This window comes from Phyllobates terribilis, unplaced genomic scaffold, assembly GCF_046119375.1.
Source record: "Phyllobates terribilis strain yellow unplaced genomic scaffold, ASM4611937v1 Scaffold_1__5_contigs__length_1240528914, whole genome shotgun sequence".
NCBI classification, from domain to species: domain Eukaryota; kingdom Metazoa; phylum Chordata; class Amphibia; order Anura; family Dendrobatidae; genus Phyllobates; species Phyllobates terribilis.
Window position 1 is genome coordinate 1,150,816,675 of NW_027362761.1, and position 13,666 is coordinate 1,150,830,340.

A 13,666-nucleotide genomic window follows, 5' to 3' on the forward strand; every position below is an offset into this window, starting at 1 on the left:
TACTGTACCTTGTCCTCTCTGGAGCTTGAGGCCGTGTGCACATTTGGAGTTCATCTAAAGCTAAGCCATTTTCCCCTGTTTTGTCTACCCTTGTTGTCTTTAGAGTTTTAGTGGAGGTTGACTAGTGCTCATCTCCTTCCATCCCTAGCCGTAGCCTTACGCCAGGGAAAGTAGGGCGAGGCACGCGATCGGTGATAGCTGAGGAGACTATATAGGGACGTTAGTTGATACAGGGTGACGCTAGACCAGACTAGGAGGTCTCCACTTCCCCCTTTTCCTAATGTCTGGGCTCCCTCTCCCTTTTCCCTATATGTTGCACTTACACCTGGCGTGACACCATTCGAGTGCTGTCTGATTTTTTTCATGGACCCATAGGCTTTCATTGCCAGTTTTGATCTGACGCTTGGATCGAAATCGGACATGTCTCTGCAATTTGGCACTGACCACTCGGTGCACTGAAAATCATGAACATGTGAATGGCCTCAGACCGATACTACAACCCCTGGCAAAAATTATGGAATCACCGGGCTCTGAGGATGTTCATTCAGTTTTTTAATGTTGTTGAAAAAAAGCAGATCACAGACATGGCACAAAACTAAAGTCATTTCAAATGGCAACTTTAGGGCTTTAAGAAACACTAAAAGAAATCAAGATAAAAAATCTTACTCAGTAAGGGTAATTTTTTTCAGACCAAGCAGAGGGAAAAAATTATGGAATCACTCAATTCTGAGGAAAAAATTATGGACTCACCCTGTAAATTTCATTTCCAAAACTAACACCTGCATCAAATTAGATCTGCTCGTTAGTCTGCATCTAAAAAGGAGTGATCACACCTTGGAGAGCTGTTGCACCAAGTGGACTGACATGAATCATAGCTCCAACACAAGAGATGTCAATTGAAACAAAGGAGAGGATTATCAAACTCTTAGAAGAAGGTATATCATCATGCAATGTTGCAAAAGATGTTGGTTGTTCACAGTCAGCTGTGTCTAAAATCTGGACCAAATACAAACAACATGGGAAGGTTGTTAAAGGCAAACATACTGGTAGACCAAGGAAGACATCAAAGCGTCAAGACCGGAAACTTAAAGCAATATGTCTCCAAAACAGGAAATGCACAACAAAACAAATGAGGAACGAATGGGAGGAAACTGGAGTCAATGTCTGTGACCGAACTGTAAGAAATGCCAAAAGGAAATGGGATTTACATACAGAAAAGCTAAACATAAGCCATCATTAACACCTAAATAGAAAAAAACAAGGTTACAATGGGCTAAGGAAAAGCAATCGTGGACTGTGGATGACTGGATGAAAGTCATATTCAGTGATGAATCGCGAATCTGCATTGGGCAAGGTGATGATGCTGGAACTTTTGTTTGGTGCCGTTCCAATGAGATTTATAAAGATGACTGCATGAAGAGAACATGCAAATTTCCACAGTCATTGATGATATGGGGCTGCATGTCAGGTAAAGGCACTGGGGAGATGGCTGTCATTACATCTTCAATAAATGCCCAAGTTTACATTGATATTTTCGACAGTTTTCTTATCCCATCAATTGAAAGGATGTTTGGGGATGATGACATCATTTTTCAAGATGATAATGCATCCTGCCATAGAGCAAAAACTGTGAAAACATTCCTTGAAAGAAGACACATAAGGTCAATGTCATGGCCTGGAAATAGTCCAGATCTCAATCCAATTGAAAATCTTTGGTGGAAGTTGAAGAAAATAGTCCATGACAAGGCTCCAACCTGCAAAGCTGATCTGGCAACAGCAATCATAGAAAGTTGGAGCCAGATTGACGAAGAGTACTGTTTGTCACTCATTAAGTCCATGCCTCAGAGACTGCAAGCTGTTATTAAAGCCAGAGGTGGTGCAACAAAATACTAGTGATGTATTGGAGTGTTCTTTTGTGTGTTTGTTTTACATGATTCCATAATTTTTTCCTCAGAATTGAGTGATTCCATAATTTTTTCCCTCTACTTGGTCTGAAAAAAATTACCCTTACTGAGTACCACATTTTTTATCTTGATTTCTTTTAGTGTTTCTTAAAGCCCTAAAGTTGCCATTTGAAATAACTTTAGTTTTGTGCCATGCCTGTGATCTGCTTTTTTTCAACAACATTAAACAACTGAATGAACATCCTCCGAGCCCGGTGATTCCATAATTTTTGCCAGGGGTTGTATTAAAACCCCATGACAGTTGGGGGAAATTTTTTAAATTTTGCACGAGGACCCCTAAACTTAATGTTGAAATTTGCTCCTGAAAAGAAGTGAGAGAACTGCAGCAGCTTCCCCCCAGAATCTATCCCTTATCTATCCTCACACACCCATTCCATAACCTTTCTGTATTACTATAAACATTCATTTTCTGCCTGACTTGTGCCCGTTGCGGGATGGCATAATGCAGCCATTGTCTACCTATGTTGTTGCTACTAGTTAATTGCAATCAATGAGGATAATCTTAAATTGTAGGTTCTTAGAATGGTTGCATGTTGTGAAATCTCTTGTTCCTTGAATCAAGAATAGATGTGGAGAAAAAACGCGAAACATGAGTCTTTCTCTTAATAAACCTGGACCTGCTTACTGAAATGACCCAGACTATATAATTGTAATACGATACAAAGCACTATGAGCCACACATACTGTATACGTGATGTGAAAAAAAACAATTCAATGAATAGCTTTCTATGTGATGAATAACTGGTTAAGTAGTCGTAAATGTCAGCAGTAATTGTGAGGTGAAGAACCAACCCAAACACTCATTTTTCAAATAAACAAATTTGCAGACAGAGAGCTACTTAAAGTGGTTGTACCAAGATAGCAACTTATCACCTATCCAAACTTTGAAAGACAGAAATGAGGGATATATACTGCAATACGCTCAGCACAATTTTTTTACGCAAAGCCCGATCTCAAACTTGTCCCTATTGTGTGAACGTAAAGAACAATTGCCCCTAATGAAGACCTTCTATTTTTACACAAAGTATGATGCCACAACACACAGTATGATGCCCCAACACGCAGTATGATGCCCCTTCTATAAACCTCCATACAGTATGAGGCCTCAGGTAGGCCTCCTCACACACGGAATGATGCCCTCATAGTATGATACCCCACATGATGCTTACAAAGTATGATGCCCCCTACACACAGTATGATGCCCCCACATGATGGCTCCACACAATATCTGCCACAGTGCCCCCCCAGACATTTTGATACCCCAACAGTGCATTCTCACACACTCACAGTATGATGTCCCCTCATATAGAATGATACCCCCATGGTGCTCCCCCACACAGTTTAATGCCCCCACAATGCACACCCCTAATAGTGCATTTCTCTACACAGACTATGACTCTCACATAGTACTTTCCCCACACACAGTATGATGCCCCCAAAATGCCCCCTATACACAGTATAATGCCCCCACTTGATGGTTGTACAAAGATCGCAACTTATCACCTATCCATACTTTGAATGACAGAAATGAGGGATATTTATTGCAATGCGCTCAGCACAATATTTTTTTACGCAAAGCCAGACCCCAAACCTGTCCTTTTTGTGTGAACGTACAGAAAAATTGCTCCTAATGAAGACCCTCAATTTTTTCACAAAGTATGATGCCTCAGCATGCAGTATGATGCCCCTTCTATAAACCTCTATACAGTATGAAGCCCAGGGGTGTACATAGAAATCATTGGGCCCCATAGCAGAAATTCTAATTGGGCACCCTCCCAAAAAAAAAAAAAAGAAAAAAAGAAAAACAAAAATTAAATAATTGTCGGGGTCACAGAAGAGCAGATCTCACAAAGTTTCCAGCCTTTACTTAGTAGTTTTCCTCCTGCTGAAGTCCTAGATTCCTCTTTCATTGCCCCCATTAAATATGGTGGCAACAAAAGTGCTCCCCAAACACAGTATGATACCCCCATGGTGAATTCCTCCACATGCACAGTATAATCACCCTATTGTACCCCACCTAAACTCCCGACGCAAAGTATGGTGACCCCCAACATAGTATGATCCCCCAACTGTGACCCCACACAGCCCTCCATGCAGTATAATGGGCCTACATACAGTATAATAGCCCACACTAGCCCTCCAAACAGTATAATGGCCCCCACACAGTATGAAGGACCTCACGCAAACATTCACACTGTATAATTGCTTGCACACAGTATAATGGCCCCACATAACCCTCCAAATATTATAATGACCCCACATAGCCTTTCATATAGTATAATGCGCCCCCCATGGTCCTCCATGCAGTATAATGTATCCCCCATGGTCCTCCATGCAATATAATGTACTCTCCCATGGTCCTCTATGCAATATAATGCACCTCCCCATGGTCCTCCACTCAATATAATGCACCCCCATGGTCCTCCATGCAATATAATGAACCCCCCATGGTCCTCCATGCAACATAATGCCCCCCCCATGGTCCTCCATGCAATATAATACACCCTCCCATGGTCCTCCATGCAATATAATGTAACCCCCATGGTCCTACATGCAATATAATGCACCCCCATGGTCCTCTATGCAATATAATGCACTTCCCCATGGTCCTCCACACAATATAATGCACCCCCCCAGGGTCCTCCATGCAATATAATGCAGGCCCCATGGTCCTCCACACAGTATAATGCGGCCCCCATAGGGCTTAGTGCGGTCTCATAGGGCTTAGTGCGGCCCCCATAGGACCCAGTGCGGCCCCCCCATAGGACAGAGTGCAGCCACAGTCCTCCAGTAATATGGGCGCCACGTACGCACTGATTGTAAAATAAATAAATACATACTTCCCCCCTCCTCCTTGTTCCCCCGCTGCTTCAGTCTCTGCAGCACGTCTCCACAGCTCCACAGCCTGACCCAGTGGCGCGATAAAGTGACATCATCGCGCTGCTGCATCACATGCAGAGGGGGAGTGTCACATGACGCTCCCTCCACCATCACTGCTGTTAACTGTATCGGCATCTGTCAATACATTTGAATGCGGGTCGTGGTCGCTGTGCTGACTGTGCGGTGCTGACACCGCCCCCCCTGGCTCACGGGCCCCATAGCAGGTGCGTGGCCTGCCGCCATTGGTGGTACGCCACTGATGAGGCCTCAAGTAGCTCTCTTCACACACAGAATGAAGCCCTCATAGTATGATGCCCCCACATAATGCTTACAAAGTATGATGCCCCTACACACAGTATGATGCCACAGTGCCCTGCAGACATTTTGATACCCCAAAATTCTCACACACTCACAGTATGGTATCCCTACATATAGAATTATACCCCCCCACAATGCTCCCACACACAGTTTGATGCCCCCACAATGCACACCCCAAATAGTGCATTTCTCTACACAGACTATGATTCTCACATAGTACTTTCCCCACACACAGTATGATGCTTCCACAGAGTACAGGTGCATCTCAGTAAATTAGAATATCATAAAAAAGTGAATTTATTTCAGTTCTTCAATACAAAAAGTGAAACTCATATATTATATAGAGTCATTACAAACAGAGTGATCTATTTCAAGTGTTTATTTCTATTAATGTTGATGATTATGGCTTACATCCAATGAAAACACAAAGGTCATTATCTCAGTAAATTAAAATATTAACAAAAAAAAACCTGCAAAGGCTTCCTAAGCGTTTAAAAAGGTCCCTTAGTCTGTTTCAGTAGGCTCCACAATCATGGGGAAGACTGCTGACTTGACAGATGTCCAGAAGGCAGTCATTGACACACTCCAGAAGGTCCCAGAGTTCCAATTTTCATTTGGAAATCAAGGTCCCAGAGTCTGGAGGAAGAGTGGAGAGGCCACAATCCAAGCTGCTTGAGGTCTAGTGTGAAGTTTCCACAATCATTGATGGTTTGGGGAGCAATGTCATCTGCTGGTGTAGGTCCACTGTGTTTTATCAAGACCAAAGTCAGCGCAGCCGTCTCTAGAGCACTTCATGCTTCCCTCTGCCGACAAGCTTTTTAGAGATGGAAATGTCATTCTCCAGCAGGACTTGGCACCTGTCCACACTGCCAAAAGTACCAATACCTGGTTTACAAACAACAGTATCACTGTGCTTGATTGGCAGCAAACTCACCTGACCATAACCCCATAGAGAATCTATTATAGAGAATCTATGGGGTGTTGTCAAGAGGAAGATGAGAGACATGAAACCCAACAATGCAGACGAGCTGAAGGCTGCTATCAAAGCCACCTGGGCTTCCATAACACCTCAGCAGTGCCACAGGCTGATCACCTCCATGCCACATTGATGCAGTAATTGATGCAAAAGGAGCCCTGAGCAAGTATTGAGTGCATTTACTGAACATACATTTCAGTACACCAACGTTTCGGTTTTTAAAAACATTTTTCAAGCTGTTGTTATAAAGTATTCTAATTTATTGAGATAATGACTTTTGTGTTTTCATTGGCTGTAAGCCATAATCATCAACATTAACAGAAATAAACACTTGACATAGATCACTCTGTTTGTAATGACTCTATATAATATGAGTTTCACTTTTTGTATTGAAGAACTGAAATAAATTAACTTTTTGATGATATTCTAATTTACTGAGATGCACCTGTGTGTTTCCCACAAAGTGCATTTCCACACATGTATGATGCTATTACAACATTTTGATGTTAGAGTATCACCTACAAAGTATGATGTCCCCACAGGGTCTCTTACAATGTGATGCCCCATAATGCTGTGAAGTCACCGGCAGCTATATCAAAGAGGCAGAAGTTCCAAGCTCAATGGACTGCTCCTCAATCATAAATAGCTTAATTCTGAGAGAGTTGGTGTTAGCATAGTGCCAGAACTCACAGACTTACTACTATACAACTAAAGCGATCATTTCGACACATTAGACATTTTTGGATCTGGAAGGTCTGGGAGATATCTATATGTAGAAGTGATCAATTTTACTGACCAGAAATTATTGATTTAGAGTCTGCACTGTTTATTCCTGTCACTTACCAGTAACACATATCTATGGACATTTTATACTGACTGAATGTCTTTAAAGGGAACCTGTTATGTACAAAAAATGCTATTTACCTATATAGGGTTAATCTGCAAGTAAATATCTTCAGCTGCTACAGGTAGAAAATTAAGTTATAGTCTTTCAACAGCTGCTTGCTTCCAGTTATTGGGGAGACGCAGGGAACAGTCACAGTCACCGCTCACTTTGATTGACAGTCTGCTCTACACACACATGCTGCACACATGCTCTGCAGAGCAGGCTGTCAATAAAAGTGCTGCAGAGTGATTACAGCTGCGATCTCTGTGTAGAAATGGAAAAAAGACATTTCTTTATTGATAAAGGTTTAAAATCTTCTTGTACTTCAACAAAAAGGTAACAAAAAGGTAAGAAAAAAATCATTCTTAATTATGAGGAGAGCAGACTGTCTTTCATTACATGTCTCACACAGGCAAAAGCCTGTTCTAAGCTACTGTGGGGGCGTGTTCTTCTTTCCTCTTTATGTTGCTGCTTTCTTATGATTGGTAAACCTCATGCCTGTGAAGAAGTACACGTCCCCAGAGAAAAATCTCTGGTAACATCCAGTTAGGCTTGTCATAAATTATAGCCTAAACTTTACAAGATAATATCTCTGCAATGGAGAGGAGAAATTAAAATATAAAATTAATGATTTATTCAGCCCTGCAGCCACTATTCTATGATGTAGCCTGTTTAACATGCTCAAAATGGTGAAAGGTCATGCTGTTTGCTCAAAATAGTTTGTTCCCTACATAAGCCTGTGGCTGTTGTATACAGTGCTGGTCACCATTATTGGCACCCATTCACTTTTTTCATAGACAGTACAATATCTTCAGAAATAAATGAAAATGTACCAAAATTATATCCTCAGGATTTTTGAATTAGTGGTCCAAAGTAATACAACAATAAAACATTGTTTTTCAAATTCCATGTTGCAATTTCAAAGAAAACAGAATATCCAGCATGTGCTGCAATAAAGGCACCCCTAATACTTGGTTGCACACCCTTTGGCATTGCTGACAGCCTCCAAACATTTCTTGTAGCCATCTATAAGCTTCTTGCACTTCTCAGCTGGAATTTTCTCCCATTATTCCTTTGCAGTTTTAATGTTTGCAGGGTTCTTTTTCCCAATGGCAGATTTTAGCTCAGCCCAAAGATTTTCAATGGGATGGAGGTCAGGACTCATTGCTGGCCATTGTAAAAAAGTAAATTTTTTCTTCTTCAACCATTCCTATGTACTTTTGGATGTGTGCTTTGGGTCATTGTCTTGCTGGAGGACCCATGATCTTCGACTCAAACCAAGTTTTCTTACACTGGGTAGGACGTTTGGCTCTGAAATCTCTTGATAATTCTCTGATTTCATGATTCCTGTGATACGGTCAAGGCCTCCAGTAGTGGATGCAGCAAAGCAACCCCACAGCATTATGGATCTTCCACCATGTTTAACTGTTGGTAAGGTGTTTTTTTCTTATAAGCTTCATTGCGCTGTTTGTAAACAAACTGTTGCTTCGCATTGCCAAAAATCTCTATTTTTGTTTCATCTGTCCACAGAACATTTTCCCAGAAGGATTGTGGCTTGTCAAGGTACCCTTTGGCAAAGATCAGTCGTTCCATTTTATGCCTTTTCTTCAGCAATGTTTTTTTCCTTGGCCTTTACCCATAAAGCGCTACTTGGTTTAGTGTGCGGCGTTTGGTACTTGTTGAAACCATGACCCAAGACTGTCCCAGGTTGGCCTTCAGGTCTTTAGATGCTTGACGTAGTGTTTTTTCCACCATTCACACGAACCTTCAAAGACATCTCTTGTCAATTTTCCTCTTTCCCCCGAGTCCAGAGAGGTTCTTGATGGTTCCATGCTTGGCAAACTTCTTAATAACATTGTGCACTGTTGAAACTGGGATACCAAGGTCTTTGGAGATGGCCTTATACCCTTTGAAAGTCTTGTGTTTGCTAATAATAGTAGTTCTAATGTCCTCAGAAAGCTCCTTTGTCTTCATCATTGTGACAAAGGAACAGAGCTTACCATGAGGCGTTTTAAAACACTGAAGTCATCATTAATTGGCTAATTCATGTCACATGAGCACCAACAATTAATCACAGGAGAATCTCTTTTGTGATTTACTACAGGCGAGTGAAAATGTGTTTCCATACTAAATTAATGTAAAGGGTGCCAATACCAGTGCACCGCAAATTTTAGGATTTTCTATTTATCCCTTTCATTGTTTTTTGTTTTAAATTATTGTTTATCATTTGCTCTTTTGTATTTAGCACGACTGCTCTGTACAAAAAACTGTTTCACTTGATTCATTTTTTTCAGGAGATATTCCACATTATGTACTTAAACTTCATGGGTACCAATAAGGATGAGCAGGACTGTACTTTGACAATATCTATTTACAGATGTACATCATCCATGTTCTGTATCTTAATAATGTTCTCTTTTTATTCTGTTTTTAGGTTTGGTTTAATACACTCTGTATATACAAATTTACTGCTGTGGGCCAGTGCAGTGGCTACAGAATCTGACCATCAGCTAGAGGAGCACAAGGGCAGACTGACATCATTGGGCTTTGTTAACATAACTATATGTAAGTTAAAATAGTGAGAGTCACTGGAAGGACATTCACAATGACAACCATGAATATGTAGTATATATACAGTAAAATTCATTTTATCCTCTACCAATAAGAACGGTTGGGTGCCAACTCATCCTGGAGTATTGGATACATGCCTCCCAACAGTCCCAGATTAAGCGGGTCTATCCTAAAATTGGTGAATCGTCCTGGTCTCCAGGGAAGTTGACGGCATTTTCCACTTTCAATTATATCAATGTCTTTAGGGCTTGTGTGAAAATCTGATGTACTTTTAGTTAAAACTTATGCAAAAATATGAAAAACTCTAAAGTGTTCACAAACTTTCAAGCCCAACTGTACGTGTCTCTAGGGTTACAGACTTCACACAAGTGCTGTGGACAATTGGTCAAGGTACATGAAGTATCTAATGTCAACATAAACAATCTAAGAATTGTGTTGTGTACTATCTAATACTACTACTAAGTATGGTTCTGCACCAAAGTAATGTCAAAAGAAAGGAGAAAGAAATGCATGATGAACCAGTATAAAATGAACACATATTTATTGAGTACAAAATAGATTAAAATACAGAAAAGTTTATTTGGCCAGAAATAAAAACATAATGTGAAACAACCAGTAAATGCACTTCACCACAACTAGGAAAGTCTCGAAAAAACGTGTGATTGATATAATACAGTGGCTTGCGAAAGTATTCCCCCCCACCCCACCTTGGAATTTTTCACGTTTTGCTACCTCACAACCTGGAATTTCACTGGTTTGCATCAGTTCACGCAAAGAACATGTCTACAACTGTTAACATTTCGTTTTCTTTTTATTGTGAAGCAAACAACAAATAGTACAAAACTGAAAACTTCAGTGTGCATAACTATTCACCCCCCCTAAAGTCAGTACTGTGTAGAGCCTCCTTTTGTGGCAATTACAGCTGCAAGTCGCTTTGCCTCAGTCTCTATGAGCATTCTACATATTGCCACTGGGATTTTTGCCCATTCTTCAAGGCAAAACTGTTCCAGCTCCTTCAAGTTAGATGGTTTCCTCTGGTGAACATCAATCTCCAAGTCTGACCCCAGATTCTCAATTAGATTAAGGTCTGAGCTTTGACTAGGCCACTCCAAAACATTTACATGTTTCCCTTTTCGCCACTTGAGTGTTGCTTTAGCAGTATAATTTGGACCATTGTCTTGTTAGAAGGTAAACCTCCATCCCAGTGTCAAATCACAAGTTTTTCCTAAGAATATCCATGTTTTTGGCAACATCCATCTTCCCATCTACTTGGACCATTTTCCCTGTCCCTGCTGCCAAAAAACATCCCCACAGCATTATGCTGCCACCACCTTGTTTCACTGTGGGGATGGTGTTCTTGGGGTGATGAGCTGTGTTTATCTTGATGGCAAAAAAAGTTCAATTTTGGTCTCACCTTCCTCCATATATTTGGGGAGTCACCCACGTGTATTTTGGCAAACTCAAAATAAGCCTTACAATTTTTGTGTGTAAGTAAAGGTTTTTTTCTGGCCACTCTTCCATAAAGGCCACCTCTATGGAGTGTACGGCTTATTGTAGTCATATGGACAGATACTATAGTCTCTGCTTGGTAACGCTGCAGCTCCTTCAGGGTTATCTTTGGTCTCTGTACTGCCCTTCTGATTCATGCCCTCCTTTCCTGGGCTGAGATTTTTGGTGTGTGGCCCTCTCTTGGCAGGTTTGTTGTGGTACCATGTTCTTTCCATTTGATGATAATGGATTTGTTGGCGCTCTGGGGGATCATCAGAAATTGGATATATTTTTTTATAACCCAACCCTGATTTGTTCATCTCATCAACTTTGTCCCTGACTTGTTTGGAGATCTCCTTGGTCTTCATGGTGTTGTTTGGTTAGTGGTGCCTCTTGCTTAATGGTGTTGCAGCCTCTGTGACCTTTCAGAAAAGGGGTGTATATGCTGACAGACCATGTAACACTTAGATTGCCCACAGGTGGACTTCCTTTCCCTAAGCATGTGACTTATGAAGGTAATTGCTTGCACCAGAAATTTTTTGGGGCTTCATCCAAAAGTGGTGAATACATATGCACATGAAAATTTTTAGTTATTTGATCCCATACTTTTTAATTTATGCCTATATTTTCTAACTTCAGTTCACCAACTTAGACTATTTAGTGCTGATGCATCACACACAAACTGAATTACAAAAATATTTAAATGCAGGTTTTAATGTAACAAAATAGGTAAAAACTAAAAAGTCAAGGGGGTGAATACTTTTGCAACCCACTGTATATAGTCAATATAAAGATATAAGGATGTGTAATACTAGCAGATACCCATGATAATTATATGATATAGTCCATATAATGATTAATTATATAAATAATCCATGTGGAAATATAGTACAAAAATGGAATATAACTTAGAAATTGCCCTATTATTTGGAAAATGAAAACACAATATAAAATGGTGAGACTAACAATAGTAATACACATATGGGGGGCAGAGATCAATCACAATTGTTAGTAAAGGATAGAGTAGAGAAATACCTAAATACCTTAGATGTGGTGCAATGTCATATCCCCAACGTGCGTTTCGGCGCTGTGCCTTCTTCTGAGGAAGTCAAGTGCTGTGGGTAGTCTGCTCTTCAAATCATGCGCTTCCCAGTTCCATCTGCTCCTCCTGCTTACCTAACTACATAGACTTTGTCATTTTTTAAATAAGGAAAATTATCCAATATCACATGTCTGTGAATGGCAAAAGTATGTGAACCTTTGCTTTCAATATCTGTTCTAATTCCCTTTTGCAGCAATAATTGCATCTTAGTGTTTCCGGTAATTGTTGATTAGTTTTGCATATCAGCTTGGTTGAATTTTAACCCTTTTCTCCCTAGTACTAAACAGTTTCACATCTATTATGTTGGTGGGTTTTCTTCCATGAACTTCTCACTTCAGGTCATTCCATAACATTTCTATTGGACTAAGGTCAGAACTTTAGCTTGGCCATTCCAAAATGTTTCCTGTTATTCTTCTTTAACCATTTGCTGATGAAATGTAGAATTCATTGTTCCATCAATAATGGCAAGTCGTCTTGGCCTAGATGCAACAAAACTGGGCCAATTCATGATGCTACCACCATGTTTTACAGTTGGTATAAGGATTTTATCCTGTAATGCCATGTTTTTCTTTCTCCAAGCATAACGTTTCTCATGTAAACCAAAAAACTCTATTTTGCTGTCATCTGTCCACAAAACATTGTTTCAATAACCTTCTGGTTTGTCCAGCAATGTTGTTTTTGGGGGATAAAGGTGTTGTCTCATCTTAAATGGGTAAAATTGTAAAGTGCTTATTAAAACAAAGAACATTGCTGTAACGCACGTGGTAGTGGAACCACTGTGCCGTGAGCCTGGAGGGATGTGACTAGGCGAACACCTGACTCTTCGCTAGAGCGTCTGATGGTGTGGATAGACTTGGCTCCAGATGGATGCTAGGTGCTACTCCAGGACAGACCTCGGACACATGGCAGCTGACCTCCAACTGGGTATGAAGCTAGAACGGCTAGGAATAGGTGACACAGCTGGCACAGGCGCGAGCTGGACAAGAATGGCTGGTATACAGGTGGATGCTGGCATGCATGGCTTGTATACAGGCAGGTACGGCAGGCATGGCTGGTATTCAAGATTTCTCCCATGCATCCCCCCTACTCTGGAACTCTCTACCGCAGCACATCCTTTTTCGCATGTAAAGTGCCATGGAATAAATAGCACTATAAGGGTATGTGCACACGATGCAGAAATGCTCAGGATTTTTTCCTGAGCGTTTCTGCATCTCTCTGGCAGGAAAAAACGCATGCGGATTGTACATGCGGTTTCCTGCCAGGGACATGCGGAAATGAAGCGGTCTTCACTTTCATTTCCGCATGCGGGTTGACAAGCGCTTCCCAAGCGATTTTAGCATCACTTGGAAAGTGCTTGTCAACTTCACACTATATAAATCCATGCAACCGGCATGGATTTATATAGTGTGTGATGTCAAAAAATAAAAAATAAATCTATACGTTACCATCTGATGGCCCCCGGTGTCCTGCTTCATCGGTCC

The 13,666-nt window shown here is 40.9% G+C and overlaps 1 protein-coding gene across 1 annotated transcript in view; it reads left to right on the forward strand.

The window, feature by feature from the left end:
- Window positions 1-13,666, forward strand: part of LOC141191640 (proton channel OTOP1-like) — a 100,329-nt gene that overhangs the window by 63,261 nt on the left and 23,402 nt on the right. Inside the window, exon 5 of the mRNA XM_073661614.1 lies at window positions 9,459-9,589. Coding sequence (XP_073517715.1) covers window positions 9,459-9,589 — 131 coding nt within the window. The remainder of the gene's footprint in view (window positions 1-9,458; window positions 9,590-13,666) is intronic.